The sequence below is a fragment of the Acinonyx jubatus genome, chromosome C1, assembly GCF_027475565.1.
Source record: "Acinonyx jubatus isolate Ajub_Pintada_27869175 chromosome C1, VMU_Ajub_asm_v1.0, whole genome shotgun sequence".
NCBI classification, from domain to species: domain Eukaryota; kingdom Metazoa; phylum Chordata; class Mammalia; order Carnivora; family Felidae; genus Acinonyx; species Acinonyx jubatus.
In genome coordinates, this window is record NC_069381.1 from 152806168 (window position 1) to 152824159 (window position 17992).

The following is a 17992-nucleotide window of genomic DNA, read 5'->3' on the forward strand; positions in this document are numbered from 1 at the left end:
TTAATTCAATCATATTCTGTTTACTAATATGATTTGATATTTGAAAGGACTTTTAAGAGACATGAAAACCACAGATTTAATTCATACGCCATCACTATCAAAATGAGAGAATAAAGTAGGAAACCATCCATTAAAATAAATATTGTGAAAAATATAAATATGGGTTATCTGTCAGGGAAATTGAAACAATATTTCATTTTATTTTCTGTTTTTTTTACTGTATTAAAATGATCAAATTCTATTGCAATTAATAGTTTTATGTGTAATTAATCCTATAATTATAAAATAAGTGATTGTCATATAACAATTTACTATGCAGAATTTTCAACGTGTGAACATGCGACTACGTACCACTAGGTTTCCAATGACCATGACCATCATGTAGACTATAAGGCACATGGCTTGACCAGCGACCTCCATACAGTCCCACATGGTTTCTATCCACTCTCCACACAGCACGCGGAAGACAATCAGGAAGGAGTGAAAGAAGTCATTCATGTGCCAGCGTGGGAGTGTACAGTCTTCATTGATCTTGCAGACACATTCTTTGTAGCTTTTACCAAAGAGCTGCATGCCAACCACAGCAAAAATGAAGACGATGATGGCCAACACCAAGGTGAGGTTACCCAGAGCACCCACTGAGTTGCCAATGATCTTTATCAGCATATTCAGTGTTGGCCAAGATTTTGCCAGTTTGAACACTCGAAGCTAAAAGTAAACACAAAGCTTAATGTTAATTATTAGGAAAATTTTCAATTTTCAATGTTTCCAATCTTGAGTTTTGTTCAGAATTTTAAATTCTAAAATATTGTCATCATTACCTAGCTAAAATTGATTATTTCTATTTTTTACTTTCAGCTATTTTCAATATTCTTGTTATTTTGTTATGCTTGCCACAATATAATTACTACACATATTTTGAAGGAAGTTTAGGATTGCTATAAAAGCCTCTTATAATGATTTCAGATATTATTCCCTTTAGAATTGATAATTTATCCTTAATTCTATTTTTAGATAATTAAAAAATTTTTTTAATTTGAAAATAATCTGATACTTTTTATACCTTTTCATATTGACATTGGGATAAAGTCCAACATGTTAGTGTGGAGGTTCCTCAAAAACTTAAAAATAGAACTACCCTATGACTCAGCAATTGCATCACTAGGTTTTTACCAAAAGGATACAAAAATACTGATTCAAAGGGGCACATGCACCCTGACATTTATAGCAGTATTATCAACAATAGCCAAATTATGGAAAGAGCCCAATGTTCACCAACTGATAAATGGATAAAGAAGATGTGGTGTGTGTCTGTGTGTGTGTGTGTATATATATATACATATATATATATATATATGTATATATATATATATATATATATAGTGGAATATTACTCAGCCATCAGAAATAATAAAATCTTGCCATTTGCAATGACATGGATGGAGCTAGAGTGTATAATCCTAAGTGAAATGTCAGTCAGAGAAAGACAACAACCATATGATTTCACTCATATGCAGAATTTAAGACACAAAACAGATGAACATAGGGGAAAGGAGAAAACAAAGAGAGGCAAGCAAACCATAAGATACTTTTAACGACAGAGAACAAACAGAGGGTTGCTGGAAGAGAGGTGGGTAGGGGGATGGGCTAAATGGGTGATGGGTGTTAAGGACGGTGTTTGTTGTGATGAGTACTGGCTGCTTTATGAATCACTAAATTCTATTCCTAAAACCAATATTACACTATATGTTAACTAACTAGAATTTTTTTAAAAACTAAAAAAAAAAGCCCAACATGTTAGAGAAAAATACTTGAAAAAGTCTTTACATTGGTATCACACAACAATCATTTTGGGGACAACAGTTTGAACTTTAGTTATCAAACTCACAAATTAATGAACATATTATAAGAACTGAAATTCTGTAAATGGTAAGTTTCTTACTGTGAAATAAATTATTGCCTTACTAGTAAAGAAATATTTTATTTACCTGCTTCTATTATACTAGCATGTAACTGAATATGTCTTCAAGAGTCTAAAATTGATTCAAATTATGACTATGTCTTCAAGATGCTAAGATTAAATACTCGTGTGATTTTTGAGCTCTTTAAGAGCTTTTGCTATAGAATTAACTTGATTACACTGGACACCAGAACCTAATCTTGTCTTTTGATTTAAACTGCTAAAAGATTTAAATAATAATACAAAGCATTAGAAACACCCCTTTATATATGGAATACAATGGTAAGGTTGGTCTATATTTACCAGTCTGAATGATCGCAGAACTGACAGTCCTTCCACATCTGCTAGAAAAAGCTCTACTAAACTTAAAGTCACAATAAGGCTGTCAAAAATATTCCATCCTACTTGGAAATACTCATATGGATCCATGGCAATAAGTTTTAAAACCATTTCAGCTGCAAAGATCCCAGTGAAGACCTAAATGAGAAATACAATGTGTTTTTTCTGGTATTATGAGAAGTATAGAATCAAAATAATGATGATTATTACCATTTGTTTAACATCATTGTGCTTCAGACAATGTGCCAGATACTCTACAAATGTGTTATCTCATTTAATCCCATAAACCTGGTAGTATTATTCCTATAGCTCCAATGTAAGCAATACAAGGTTAAAAAGCTCTAACTTTCCTGTCCATTCTCATCATCTTTAGATAGCATTTTAGAGGAGCATATTAAAATTCCAGGTAAATAAAGCCATGACAATCAACACAGGCAGTTTTTGCAAAAAAAAAAAAAAAAAAAAAAAATTATATGGATCATACTCTGGAAGAAAATGAAAAGGAAATATAGACTGACACTAAAATCTTGAGTCAGCCTTTTTGTTGGGTCTGACTACTCTTAGAGTAATAGAGAACATATTGACTCACTCTTTAAAGATTTATTAGTAGAAGAGGGAAAAGTATTTAATTGACACAGTGGGAGCTAAAGTAAGACTTTCAAAGCTTTGACACAAAAGTGCATCACAAAACATCATTAATTCATGACACTGGTATCAAAGGACTGACTTAAGAAAACAACACTGAAGGACCTGTTTATGAATCATTCAGGTTTGACTAGACTCAAAGAAGCTGACCAAAGAAGGCTCAAAGGGAAATGGTGAAGTCTATATAAGTGCCGAGTCCATTTAAAAATAATGCAGCATCAAGAAGACAATCAGGAAGTACCCCGCACTTAGGGTAGTGGCAATAGATAAGAAACACGATAAATTCTTTTTGGGGTTCACAGTGATGCAGTCAATTCAGCAAGAAGGTACTGATTTTCATGGCCTGTACCTCCATCAATAATTAGAAACCAGATAGGCCTGTCTTTTTCTGAAGAGAAATGGAAGGAAAGAAGAATGCTCCCTCAGAGAGCATATGGTGTACATACATCTCAACTAAAAATACAGTATATGGGAGAGAAGAGAAGACTGACTCAGATACAAAGTCTTTGGCTTCAAAGATCAATTGGTTTGGGACCATGGCAAAAGTAAAATTATCTTACACAGACATTCACAAAGACATCCAGAGTTATTCATGATTTATGAAGTCATAAATGGGGACCCTTTGGCCATGAAATTGCACTTCTGCCTGCTTCATACAGATTCTCAGAAACTAGCACTTGTTGTTTGCCATAAGGCATTACTTAAGCCAGAATGTGACCAGCACTGCACATTTGAGAAATCAGTCTGGCATCTATTTGCCAAACAGGATCCTATATCTTCTTGAAGCCTACAGATCCTTTCTTAAGTGCCCTTTTGTCTTCTGTGTCTAGTCCTACCATTTTAGCTTCTTGGTATTCTTATTCTTAAGACTTCTTTCTGCTGGTTGATTTAAAGCATGACGATGATAATAATAATAACAATAGGTTTAATTTGTTAACGACTTACGATATGCCAGGCTAATAAGTAGGAAGTGTTTATTCCTCTTAACAATATGATAAATGAAGTGTTATCATTATATTATAAATAATATATTATTTTTCTTATTTTGCAAGTGAGGTATCATTATTATTTTGAAAATGAGAAAATTAAAGACATATTTGTTCAAGGTCATATAACCAGTAAAAGGCAGAATGAGAATTCAATTCCAGGACTTTGGGACTCCAAAGGCCCAGACACTTCACTATTATGCCAAAACAAACCATCCACAGTTTTTCTAAAAATATGTGGGGAATGTACTCACAAGGCAGCTGCAATATAATTATAAAATAGGTAATTATCAAATTTTCAAAGTGTTGCTTCAAAGAGACATTCTGGCAGGAAAAAAAAAACCCAACACCATCAATTCCCAAGATGGTGACCCCCCCTTTGGAAATAGTATTGTTATAGACCTCTGCACTTCTGCAAAATTATTTTAAAGTAGTATCACCAGAAACTTGACTCTGTACAATGATTCATATTGTGAATTCTGGATATGGATAATTATGTAGCTACACACCCATCTGAGTTAAAAAAAAAAAAAAGAAGTGACAATCATGACATCCAAGGGGAAGAACTATGGGTACATAATACACATTTAGAGACTCACCAAATTTCCTACAGTGAGTACATTTTTGAATTCATCAGTCATGGGGTGATGCTCCATAGCCATAAACAATGTGTTTAAAACTATGCAAATGGTAATAGCAAGATCTACAAAAGGATCCATTACAATAAAATAGACAAGCTTTTTGAATTTTATCCAATATGGAGAACAATTCCAGATCAAGAATGTGTGTGCAAATCTGTACCACCAAGGTGGACATTTCTGTCTGGATTCTTCAAGTTCTGGGGGGAAAACCAAGAGAGAGCATGAAGTCAATCATTTGTTTATTTTATTCCTAACCAGGTACAAATCAGCAGTAGACTTTAACACTGAAACAAGTCTTCTGTTTAGACTTTGCAAATTTAACAGTACTGCTTCTATGAAAGCATAATATATTACATAAAAATCTTCTATCATGATGTTCATTTACTAGACCAAGTGTAATTAGGGGAAGGCAGTGAAATTAATGACTCAAAGCAGATAGAGGCAACTCCTAGAGAAACATACACCTAACATGTGATGGTAAACAGGAGAACCTATGTTTTCTTTTTTTACTTTTTCCTTGCATATACAGAGAAAGCACATGGGAGTGGGGGTGGGGGAGAGAGGCAGAAGGAGAGGGAGAGCGAATTTCACCCAGGCTCCACGCACAGTGTGGAGCCCCACATGGGGCTTGATCCCATGACCTGGTGATTATGACCTAAGCAGAAATCAAAAGTTGGACACTCAACTGACTGAGCCACCCAGGTACCCCAAGAATCAATGTTTTCTTAATGGAGAAATATATATTTTCCATCAGTATATATATTTTCACAGGTGAAATCAATCTCAGAACCAAGAGACTAGAAATAATTTATGGAGTGGCTTATTCAATAGATACATCATACCATAATCTCTTTTATTTCTCACCATTAAGTTTAGGAAGTGGGTGGAAGCTTTGTCTGAGGCCATCATGGTATGAAGAAAGCACAAGGTGGGACCTGGGGCAGGTGGGAGAGGTGGAAACCAGCACATTGTAAAAGTTGCCACCCTGACTCGCTTCTCAAGGTCTAACCACTATACGTTCTCTAAATTGCTTTCTCTAATGCCTTTTCTTCATAATCTTAACAGATGTTATGTCACAGATTACCATTTTATAATTTTGCTAAATGTGCTCAGAGGCAGCCATTATAGACATCTGGAAGTATATATTATTTTCTTGCATATTAGATGGTAAACCCAGAGACTAAGTTTGTAAGATTATATACTATATATATATATTATATATATAGTATATATATAATATATGTATATAATATATAACCCACACAGCCCTGGTTAACCTCGCTTTCTTCATTTATTATCATTAATTATCTTTGAAAAGTCTTATCATCCAATATCTTTAATCACACACAAAAAAACTTTATCAAGTTTTTTGAGCACATAAAGACCATTCCATTAGTATCCATTGGTTGTCTTTACCATTGTTTATAATCATTTTTTATTCTTTGAATTCTTCCTAAGAACTTCATATACCTATTTAAGGCTAACCAGGGTTTATCTAAATTTTGTTTAAAAATCTGTATGGGTAAGACAGCATTATTACATACCTTCTACAGTGTTTGTTAATATGCTTACTCTACTCATTGCTCTTTGTCTTAGATGGGGATCATTCAACATATCTTCAGAAAGGAGATAAGAACTGGAACGTCTTTTCTTGTGTATTTGATTGGTTGTACCCTGAAAGAAAAAAAAAAGATGATTAATTAAAGTTCTAAGAATATAATTCTAATAAATTATAGGTGCAGAATAAAACTTTGCTTAGGTAGCTGTAGTGAGTAAATAAAAGTAGAAATTAGGCTGCTGGGTTGTAATCATAGTTCTGCTACTTACTGGGTATGTGTCACTGGAGAGTCACTAACTCCCATCTCAGTTCTATCATTGGTAAAATGGAGATGATCATAGTATTTACATCATATTCTCGCTTTGAGGATTAAAAGAATTAATGCTTAGGAAGTAAAAAATAAAACAAGCTGCTTTTCTTGTTGTAATCCCTTTCATCACCTATCTTTCTGGGTGTCGAATTTATTCAGATAGTTTTACCATGTAAGTGTCCTACATGAAACCAGCTAAATGTGTATTGCAGTGATGTGTGATAAAGGGACAGAACCTCGGTATTCTCTGATAAATTTCTATAATTATTCTTTGTTGAGGTAACAGAATTACATGGAGACTGTAATGGATGTTTCTTATTACCAAGGAAGATCTCATGAATTGCTCTGAGTGGATGAGGATAAATGACTCAGCGTGAAAAGGACGATGGAGACTGGTGGGCACTGTAGCAAAATGGAGAATGTAAGCTCCATCTGAAAGAGGTGACCACTGTTCAGCTCTAAAGGATTGTTGCCATGCAGGAATATGAGCTCAGTCTTACCAGGTGCACTCATTTTTGTGTGAAAATGTCTTGTTTTTAAATCTTGGCAACTAATTCAAAGTTTAAACACTATGCTGGTTCAGTGCAGGCCAACAATACACACACACACACATACACAGCTCACACACACATATACACACAAACAACTATACAATTCTACATGTATCACCTATCTATCTGTTTAGGTGTGGTATGTGTGGTATTTACGTATGTATAGATACACACACACCACTTTACAAACATGTAAATATAGCTCTAGAGTTTTAAAGTTGTATAGTTGTTTAGATATACTTATATGTGTGTGTATATCAAAACATGGACACATGGGCATAAATGTATGCATTTGTGTCTGTCTGTATGTGTATGTGCACAGACATCCACACACACATATCTGTAGCTGGCTTTTTATGGAGATCTTTCTATTTGATACAGTCTCTAATCTACTGACTTTCAAGAAATGGCAATTTTTCTACAAGTCAAACAAGAATAACACATTCTTTTTCATGTAGACACGTTTTAGTTGTCAAGGTTATATTATCTGTCATGCAATTTTTTTCATCTAAACTGTACATTTTGCCACACTATCATGTTTATTGCATTTCTGTTGAATCTTAGAGTATACTTTAGTTTTGTAGTTTGTTTCAGGATCTATGGTAATACTGATTTTTCTATAGTAAAAGTAAAGTCTTAAGTGAAAATATTTCATTTAAAAATATGAAATAATATCCAAATCTGATATAAATTATATGTTTCACAGATAGTACATCACTGAAAAGCAAAACACAGCAAAGATCTGATTCCATAGAATTTAGCATGCTCATTTGACAAGGAAAAATATCTTGGCCGAAGGCCCAAAGCTGGATCATGCAAGCACAGAGGTCACTTGTTACCTAAAAAGCACATGCAGTCATTCCAAATGAAATATGTATGTGGCCATGACTTTGATGGAACTTTATTCTCGCTAAAAATATATTGTCTGAAAATATGAATATATGAATCCCTAGCACGAGTTCAAAGCTTGTTAGGTCAGTCAGAGCCCCTACTGATCTTTAGTAATGCAATGTAACAGTGACTGGCCTAAAGAGGTAACCTAGAAACTCCAGAAACCAGAAAGATCTCACTTTCCAGCCTAATTAGACACTTTCTCTACTGACTTAATTACTCCTAAACCCTTGAAATTGTTGCCTTGGAATCGTTGTTTTGTTTTTGCTTTTATGTGTGTATGTTTGTATTAATGTATATAGTTTGGCTATTATATTTTTATTGGTAGACTCCAGACCACAGAGCTTTTGTTTTTGTTTTTATCTTATTTTAATGAAAAAAGTTTCACTTATGTATGGGGAAAAGCATAGCTATTCTAAATTATTTCTAAGTTTCAGGGCACCTGGGTGGCTCAGTTGGTCAAATGCCCAACTTCAGCACAGGTCATGATCTCGCGGTTTGTGGGTTTGAGCCCCACAGTGGGCTCTGTGCTGACAGCTCAGAGTCTGGAGCCTGCTTCAGATTCTTTGTCTCCTTCTCTCTGCCCCTCCCCTGCTCACACGCTCTCTTTGTCTCTCAAAAATAAATAAACATTAAAAACATTAAATTATTTCCAAGTTTAAAAGCCTAGCACACATTGGAGAGAGAGCAAAAAGGTGGTGGGTTAAGAGTGCAAGCTCTGAAACAGAGAGTCTGTTTGAACTTCAGGACTACTGTTTACTAGCTGAGTGAACTTGGGGAAATTGCTTTGCTTCTCCATGCCTCAGTTTCCTCCTATGTAAAAGAGGGATGATAATATATCACCTTACAGGGCTATTATAAATCCTAAACACATGTTTGCTATTATTATTACTATTATTAAAACTCAAGATTCTTTGCACAAGGTATATATTAAACAGTATCTTCAGAAAGATAGCAGTAGGTGGAAAGAATCCAAATTTCCTTAGAAAAATGGGACCTATTATCAACTAATAAAGATCAGCATAACCAATGCATTTTCTGTGCTGAGATTTATGTATATATATCTATGTCTTTTATACATTGTTTTCTAAAGGGATGGCTTATAATATGGAAGTAAATATAAGTTCCTTTTTTAAAAAATGCAGTTTTAAATATCTTTGAATTAGACATCTACAGCATATCCCATGAGGATTACATTAATGAGGTGAAGGTGTGTTTCTGTAGTAGTGGTATTGCAGAATGCAGAGCCATTCACAGGACCCAAGAAGGCCCCTCTAGCAGATGGACTGATGCAAGAACAAGGGCCAAGCTAGGCCTGAGCTATTTAAAACATCCTTACGCTGTCATCAGAAGTTGCCTTATCTATTATCACCTCTGGCAGAAGCTGTCCATTGGGGAGCATGAGGGCTGAGGGTCCATCAACCAGGGAGACCACACCATTGCAGTCCACGGCACTGTGCATCTTCCCATTCACTGGCAGCACTGGGGGGGACCTACTGGCTTGGCTGATGTTACTGCTGCGCCGCTCCCGAGGTCTGTGGGGCACAAACAGTGAGCCCCTCCTGCTCTCACCATCCCCGAAAATGCTATGCTCGTCGTCGGCAAACTCAGTCTCAGATCCAATGTCTTTCCCTCGGCCTTTGAAACTAAAAAGACTCGTTCTGCTGCTGCGCCTTGCAGAAAACAAGGAGCCTCGGATGCTGAGTGGTGACTGCAGGAAAAAAAAAAACAAAAAAGATGACATGTAGCCATGTATCTGCTGAAGCATCTAAGAATAGAAGTGCACATTACTGCCTCTGAGACCTCTGAGCTGAGGCCAGGTGGCTCTGCACTGGTTGAAAAGAAACATATTAAAAAATAAAGCAATTCAGCAGGAAGACAAATTCTCCCAAATAAGGGATGAAAAGACTGGAGAATTCATCCTTTCTGGAGTAGGTACATTATTTATTACTGTATAGGTCTCTCCTACTTTGGCCTACAGTGACCTCGCCATCTTTTCTACCCCATTGATTTTGCTAAAAAGAACATACCACTTATAAAAAGCATTTGGTATTCATACCTGTTATTTAGCTTTCAATATATCAGTCCCTAAGTTCCATAAGTAATTGAAACTCTCTTGAGGCCGAAGGGCACACTGTGTGCTTCTTTGCATTCCAATGCTTGCAACTCCACTTTACATGTTGGAAGCTCAGTCAAGGTATGTTAAGAAAGACCTTTCAATGTCAGTGAGTTTACAAATCATATAATACTAGAATTTGAAAAAGAGATTGCCCAACACCAAAGAGGAGGAAAAGTCACATTTATTGAATTCACGGCCAGGATAAACCGTGTCCATAAACAGAACTGAATGTTTATTCTTTGGAAGTATCTAATTCAATAAGTGCTAGTGCTTCCTATGTAAAGGACAAAGTGGCAGGCACTCTGAATAATGGAAAGCGAGGATAACAAAGCCTTCGCCTTAAATCCAGCTTGTTTTGCTCTTGTCATATGTCTTTTTATTGATACCACATGCTTTCAAGTTCTGTCTCCCCAGCTAAATTATAAAATCTTTGAAGGTAGGGACTCTGATTTCTATGTGTATCTGGAAGCATCTTACAGACTCAAGTAGTAGAAGGTAGAAATTTTATTGTTTTAATTATTTTTTTCTTAATGTTTATTTAAATTCAAGTTAGATAACATACAGTGTAGTCTTGGCTTCAGGAGTAGAACACCATGATTCATCTCTTACATATGACACTCAATGTTCATCCCGAAAAGCACCCTCCTTAATGCCCATCACCCATTTAAACCATCCCCCCCCCCACCTCCTCGCCGGCAACCCTCCATTTGTTCTCTGTATTCAAGAGTTTCTTACAGTTTGTCTCAGTTTTAAATGAAGTCATAAAAGCAAAGGATAGTAATTGTTAAGTAAGGCACCAAAGAGCAAATGGGAGAAGTGGTGAGGGCAGAGGCAAATTTGTGGGATAAGTGGCATCTGAGCTTATGAAAGAAGAATGGGTGCTGCCACACCAGGAGGGAAACAAAGAAGAAAATCACCCCACTTAGAGAACACCACATGTACTAAGTAACAGAGGTACAGGGCATGTATGCATGAGTGAATAATCACGATGGACTGAGGGTACATGAAGGTAGAGAAAGGTGGGAAATGAGGCTGAAGCCACTCCACAACATGGATAAGATGTAGGTCTTGTTCTATAGTCAGTAGTTATTCAACACAGTCAGAGTGTTTGTTTTGTTTTGTTTCCTTTGTTTTTCAAGTTGAGCCAAGGGACAGCTTTGTTTTGTAAAAGGGATTTGGGAGTGTTGTATGAGAGAAAACAGGCTAGTGTTTAGGAGAAGGGGAGCAATTGTTCATCTTAGAGTTCTGTAGGCAGGGAACCCTGAGATATGGAGGTTTCAGTGGAAAGAGAAAAAAGAAAAAAGGAAAGAGATATTTTACACAAGCAGAAATAACAGACTGAGCGATTAGTTATCAGTAGTTGATGTAGTCAGGGGTAGAGGTTGTCAAGTGTCTCCAAACTTTCCAGCTCATGCACTGATATTCTGGTGGTACCACTAGTTATGGTGGTAAAGAAAAGTGGAGAACCTAGTCTGGGATTAGTTTTTAGCCAATGAGGCATTACCAAATACAGACTAGATAAAAATGTAAAAGTTAATATGTTGTGTAAATAATTTCTTCACTTATGATAGTTCTCATCAATATTCTGTTCTGAAAATGTTTATTGGAGAAGATATGACAACGTTGAAACTATAGGCTCCTTCAAAAATAGTCCAAGTTAAATGGAAAACTATGCACATCTGTGTTCTTTCCATAAATGTCCAACAATCAATAAGTTTTTACCTAAAAATATACCAGTGAAGTCACTCACTCTCCTCTCCTGAGATCCTGTTACCTCAAGGTAACACATTTTGCTCTATAATCCTAGCCCTGGCAATAAGCATTTGACAATTGCAGTGGTACCTGATTAGGGGTAGACAGTCTCTTTTCACGTGCTCGCCTATGACCTTCAACCCCAAGGTGGAAACTTTTTCTCCTGATACTCTCCTCAGACTCCGATTTGGACAATTTCTCATTGTCTCCCTTTTCTTCCCCACTGGCGAGCTTCTTTTGGTTCTTTTTCCTTCTTCTGTTTCTTCTTTCTTTAGCACTTTTAGAGCTCAGTTTGGATGTTTCAGAAGAACTCTCAGAGAAGCCCATAATTCTGCTTCTCCCAATACTTGTGTACTCAGCTGCTGCCATTGCGATTGCCTGTTGGACCAAGAGGTCACACATGTGGTAAGTCATTTCCAAAGTCTGGGAAACTCTATTATGGGGTAGGCACCTCTCTACCATGAATTTAATTACACTGTCCATGTAATCATGTCCCTTGTGCATGAAGTCATGCCTTTTTTTTATTTTTTATTTTTGTATTGTAACTAGAGAGCTTACAAAGCATATATTTATTGCTTCTCTTGCATTGTGATAAGGCCGCATTTTACTTTGGCATTAAACTAATATATACTATTCCTATATTTATGGTAAAACAATTTAAAATGGTATTTATAAAAGTTTTACTAGGTAATTCTGTAACATAAATCTCACATAAACCATATAGTAAGAAAATTCGTACATCTTTTTCAGGTAATTAACTCAATATTATCAAAAAAGTCAGGTACTTAGTTTAATGAAAACTGAATTGCCTGAAAACAAAAATGAATTATTATAAAATGAATGTCAAGAAAATGAGAGACTTCTAAGGGTTTCCTAGAAAATCCTGGATGACATACTGTTAATCTTTTATCAAAAAATTAAGTTTTTATTATTAAAACATTCCTTGTAAAAATTTGGAAAATAAGGACATTGTGAATAAAAAAATAAAAATCACTCAATCCTAAAACCCAGAAATAATTGGTGTATTTCTTCCTATATACATATATATATATATAAAGTTTTTAAATTGTTTGTATATTATGCCCAATTTTGTATCCTACTACTTAATGCATTACATTAAAACATTTCACTGTCATTATAATATTCTTAAAGCACATCATTTTATGGCTGAATAATACTCCAAGGCACAAAAATATCATAATTCTCCTTATCATTATCTAATTAAAAAATTTATATGCTTTTTGATGTTTAATATTATCAAAATACTGCACTGAACATCTTTCTCTATCAAAGTTTTCTACTTTACATATTACTACCTTTCCCCTAATAAGTTAGACATTTTGAAGATATTTAGGTTGAAATATCAAACAAATTTTATTTATTTTTATTTTTTTTTTTGGAAGTTTATTTATTTATTTTGAGAGTGAAAGTAGGGGAGAGGCAGAGAGAAAATCCCAAGCAGGCTCTGCACTGTCAGTGCAAAGCCCAATGCAGCACTTGAACTCACAAACCATGAGATCATGACCTGAGCCGGTCAGATGCTTAACTGACTGAGCCACCCAGGTGCCCGCAAACAAATTTTAAACTCCTTCATAATATTGAAATTTTTGGTTCTCTTGGTACAAACCTTCTGAAACTTTTCCACTGAAGTACTCTCTTGGAGAGAGGAGTAAGGAAGAATACTCAATAATTTGTACCTTAGCCTAAAGTGCCTACAACCATAAGTATAAATTTTCTTAACATCTCATGTTTTTTATCTTAAAACTTCTTGCCACGTTAACAAAAATTGATGCACATTTTTCTTTCTACTCCATAGAGTATCCGTTATCTTTAACACTTAAATAATTTTCCCTAAGCTTTTGTGTGCAATTGCTACTCTGGGGAAACATATCATATATGTTTTGGGACTTTGCATAATGCTATACATACTGAGGAATTATGGATAACAGGTTTAGGAGGAATGGCTTAGAATATTCTCTGTGCTGGAGTGAGCTGATTATGGGGAAAGGTAGAATGAGACAAATACCAATTCTAACTCAATCCAGAATTGGTTCTTTGACCACCCCAGAATGAAAATTCAGCTTATGTTAAAAAATACAGTAAGGAAAATCTCGTGGGGAAGGCCACAGAGCCTCTGCTATGAGCCTCTGCTATTCCCCTTTGGATTTCTACTTCTAGGAAGAATTTTACACCAAACAATAATACCTCAGCTTCTTCTTGCTCTTTTTTAAGACGATCTAACATCTGTTGAAATTCTAACTCCTTTTGCCTCGCTTCTTCGATGTTTGCCTGGTTCTGTTCCTCATAGGCCATGGCAACCACAGCAAGGATCAAGTTTATTAGATAAAAGGATCCCAGAAAAATCACCACAACAAAGAAGATCATGTAAGTTTTCCCAGCAGCACGCAGTGTCTAGGGAAAAATGGAAATAATTATTTTAATAACACAAAGATTTTTGGTAGATTATTTCAACTTGAATGGCATATTAGGCATGGGGAAGTTGGGCAGTTCAGTATAATCTCATGTTATCAAAAATATAAAGGAATAAAATTACACCTCCATGGAAAACAATCAGTATTTAAAATACACACTTTTTCACTACAAAGGATATAGCAATCTATTAAACTTGTATTCAAATTAGGTATGATTCTTCACTATTTTTAAGAATAACAATCCTGGATTAAAAAAATGTTTACTTATTTATTTTTGAGAGAGAGAGAGAGAGAGAGAGAGAGAGAAGTAGAGATAGATGGTCAGAGAGAATCCCAAGCAGACTCTACACTGTGAGCACAGAGCCCGACATGGGGCTCCAACTCACAAACTATGAGATCATGGCCTGAGTCGAAATCAAGAGTTGGACCCTTAACTGACTAAGCCACACAGGTGCCTCAGTCTGGGATTTTTTAAATCTGCAGTCTGAAAATTACTCAAAAAGGAGCTACTCTGCTCATTTTCAAATTAGAGAAGCAGATAGTATCTGTAGTCCCTTTGACTGATAAAGAAAGTATCAATGATGATGTATCATGTTCACACAAAGTAGCGAGCCTAATTGAATGATCTTAATTGCTTATCTACTCTTATATTTACTTTTAATTAATATGTATTAAACATTTTGAATGCAACATATAGTAAAAAAATTCAAATGGTATAAAAAGATAATTACACGAAAAATATCTCTCTCCTATCTCTGATGCCTACTCATTTCCCTTTTCTATCAGTTATCATTGTCACAATTTCTTCTCTTTGATAAATTCTTAGGTAGTGGAATTTTTGGTTAATGAGTATATTCATTTTAATTTTCATAAAAGTTCCTGTGTTGCACTTGGCTGTGGTTCCCAGCAATGTGTGAGTAAGTCTACCTCCCCGTGTCACAGCCAGACAGCATCTCTCTTTCGATCTCCATCATTCTAACAGGTAAAAAATTAGCTGTTACTCTCATTTTAATTTTCATTTCTTTAATTTTGAGTAAAAGTGAGCTTCTTTTTGCATATTTAAAGTTGTTTCTATTCCTTTTTTCCTCTGAAGTATATGTTTACATAATTTCTATATTCCTTTGTAATATTAGAAATGAAGTAAACATAAAACAGGCCAAAAGAATCTGGCAAAGAAAAGTGATTCGTTTTTTATTTATAATACAGAATAATCATTTTCATCTCTTTCCTCCTGGGGTCAGGTGCTGAGAATATATAAGTGAAAAGATACACCCACAGGCCCAAAAGATCACATTGGAGGAGGTGGCCATGTGAATTAATAATTAATGTACAAGTGATGGATACTATAAACTGAGGAATATTAAAAAGGCATGGAAGTGTAGGGGGAGGAGAAATTGAGTTTGGACAGGAGAATTTAGAGATGTGAATTGGGTCTTCAATTCTTATATTTCCTTCCTAGAGCTGCCACGACAATGTACTGGGAAGCTGAAACAACAGAAATTGTAATTAAAAAAATTTTTTTAATCTTTATTCACTTTTGAGAGACTGAGAGAGAGCATGAGTGGGGGAGGGGCAGAGAGAGGGGGACACAGAATCCGAAACAGGCTCCAGGCTCTGAGCTGTCAGCACAGAGCCCAACATGGAGCTTGAACCCACGAACTGTGAGATCATGACCTGAGCCGAAGTCGGACGCTTAACCGACTGAGCAACTGAGGTGCCCCAGAAATTCTACTTTCCAACAGTTCTAGAGAATGGAAGTCCAATATCAAAGGGTTGGTTTGTTGGATTTCTCCTGAGGTCTCTCTCCTTGGCTTGTCAATGGCTGCCTTCTCACCGAGTGCTCACAGGGTCTTCTCTCTGTGTCCAGGTGGGCACATTTCTGGTGTTTCTCAGGAACTAATCTCCTTTTCTTTTAAGTACACCAGTCAGATTGGATTAGGACCCATCCCGATGCCTCATTTCAATTTAGTCACCTCTTTAAATCCCTAACTCAAAAAATAGTCAGTCTAAGGCGCTGGGAGTTAGGACTTTAACACATAAATGGGAGGGGGTACAATTTAATTCACAGCAACTGTACATGGGAGTTCAAAAAAATAAAGCATGATGAACCTACGAGATCCTGGTGTTTAGGGCATTGCAAGCAGGGCAGCACATTCAGGAAACAGTGTGTGCAAGAGAGCTACAAGAGACTGTGACAGTGTATTTCCTGCTATTTACTTAGGACCCCAAAGGATGCTATATTCAGAAAGGGTTGGGGGGACATGAACTGGAGATCAAATAAGCCAAAAAAGGATAAGATAACAATTTATAATTTTCAGACTTATCCACTCTAATACTGCTGGAAATAAAACATGTCTAATTTTAGTGATAAGCCAAAAGAGTTTTGTCCTTTCTAAATTGAAAAAAAAAATCTTATATAAAGTCTGGTAAGGAACAGTCACCAGATTTTTATGCTATTCAAAAATGCAATGAATGTTTCTCTTGGCACTCACCTGTTGGTAAAGATTTTCCCAGTAATCCTGGGTCATTAGCCGAAATAAGGCCAAGAAGGCCCAACTGAAAGTGTCAAAGCTTGTGTAGCCATAATCAGGGTTTCTACCAGCTTTCACACACTTGTACCCTTCTGGACACTGACTACATACAAAAAAAAAGAAAAAAATCACAAGTTAGAATGTTTCCGGGAGGCAACCTAAGGAGTACAACAGAACAGATATTCAAGGTTCCTTTCTAGGGGGACGATATTGAATAATGATTAAGAACACATTATTTGGAATCAGGAGGAACTGGGTTTGAATCCCATTCCACTCTACTAGTTGGTGACTTTGTCAAATTACTTAAATTCTTCAAGGCGCAGTTTACTCTTTCTGTGAGAAGAGGATAAAACCTACTTCAAAAGGTTAAGATTGTTGCTAAGTTTAAAGAAGATGATATATACAAATGGTCTAGCCTAGTTCCTCTATATAGAAAGCATTTAATAAATGGCAGCTGCTATTAGTATCCTCATCAAAATCTGGAAATTCCATCTGGCACCAAGTAATAGTTCTTGCATCAGAAATATTGATATATAGGCCTCCACCAAAACTGGGTTCCTCCAAATTATTCTTGGAGTGAATTTGAATAAAAAAAATAGCCAAAATAGAGCAATTATTTAAGTTCATAAAGATTTGTAGTTTTATATTTTTCATTCTAAAATCGGTGGACTGGGCAGTCTCAACTGTTCTGCCCACTGTTCCCTTGTGGTGTATTCAATAAACTTCTAACTGCTTCAAAACAAATAACAATAAAATAAAATAAATTGTTAGACTTGTATGGTGATGCCATTGAACAGTGTTCTGAACTGTCTTGCAGGGCAGCAACCTTATTTGTTTATTTTTAATGTTCCCAGTGAACACAGAGCCTGGTGAACAAATATCTGGGCGGGGGAGAGCAAGAACAGAGATGAACTTGGTATATAGGAAAAACTGCAAGATAGGTAGTTTGTAGAGATGGGAGATTCTTAAAATATCTTTACCCAAGTCCATGGGTTCCTTTTGTTTAGAGTGGCCAAAGTGTCCCTGCATTCAGTCATCTATGAATCATTCTTGATTGGAAAATGAGTAGAATTTGGGAAGAAAGAAAGTTGATTCTATCACTCTTTTTTCCAGAAAGAAGAAAGACTTGAAAATTATCCAGCCAATTTTCCAGAAGTAATTTTTCTACTTTCTTAATATATATGTGTGTGTGTATATATACATATAGAAATACATTTTTCTACTTTCTTAATACATATGTGATATATATACATATGTATATATATACATATATATGT

General features: G+C 35.6%; 1 protein-coding gene and 1 long non-coding RNA gene across 8 annotated transcripts in view; one reads left to right on the plus strand and one right to left on the minus strand.

Annotated features, from left to right (window-relative positions):
- LOC113598200 (uncharacterized) overlaps positions 1-7049 on the plus strand; it is a 117146-nt gene extending 110097 nt beyond the window's left edge. For 3 of the 5 annotated variants that reach the window (XR_008295408.1, XR_003418827.2, XR_008295407.1), the window contains 2 exons: positions 320-616; positions 6726-7049. This is a non-coding gene — a long non-coding RNA (uncharacterized LOC113598200). Of the gene's footprint in view, positions 1-319; positions 617-6718 lie in introns of all 5 variants that reach the window. The other 2 variants (XR_008295406.1, XR_003418826.2) reach the window with 2 other exon arrangements.
- Positions 1-17992, minus strand: part of SCN9A (sodium voltage-gated channel alpha subunit 9) — a 165553-nt gene that overhangs the window by 65278 nt on the left and 82283 nt on the right. For 2 of the 3 annotated variants that reach the window (XM_027055575.2, XM_053215223.1), the window contains 8 exons: positions 16677-16818; positions 13958-14164; positions 11843-12130; positions 9221-9592; positions 6116-6245; positions 4530-4768; positions 2264-2437; positions 352-708 (listed from right to left, as the gene is read on the minus strand). In XM_027055575.2, coding sequence (XP_026911376.2) covers positions 352-708; positions 2264-2437; positions 4530-4768; positions 6116-6245; positions 9221-9592; positions 11843-12130; positions 13958-14164; positions 16677-16818 — 1909 coding nt within the window. The remainder of the gene's footprint in view (positions 1-351; positions 709-2263; positions 2438-4529; positions 4769-6115; positions 6246-9220; positions 9593-11842; positions 12131-13957; positions 14165-16676; positions 16819-17992) is intronic. The other variant, XM_027055576.2, reaches the window with a different exon arrangement.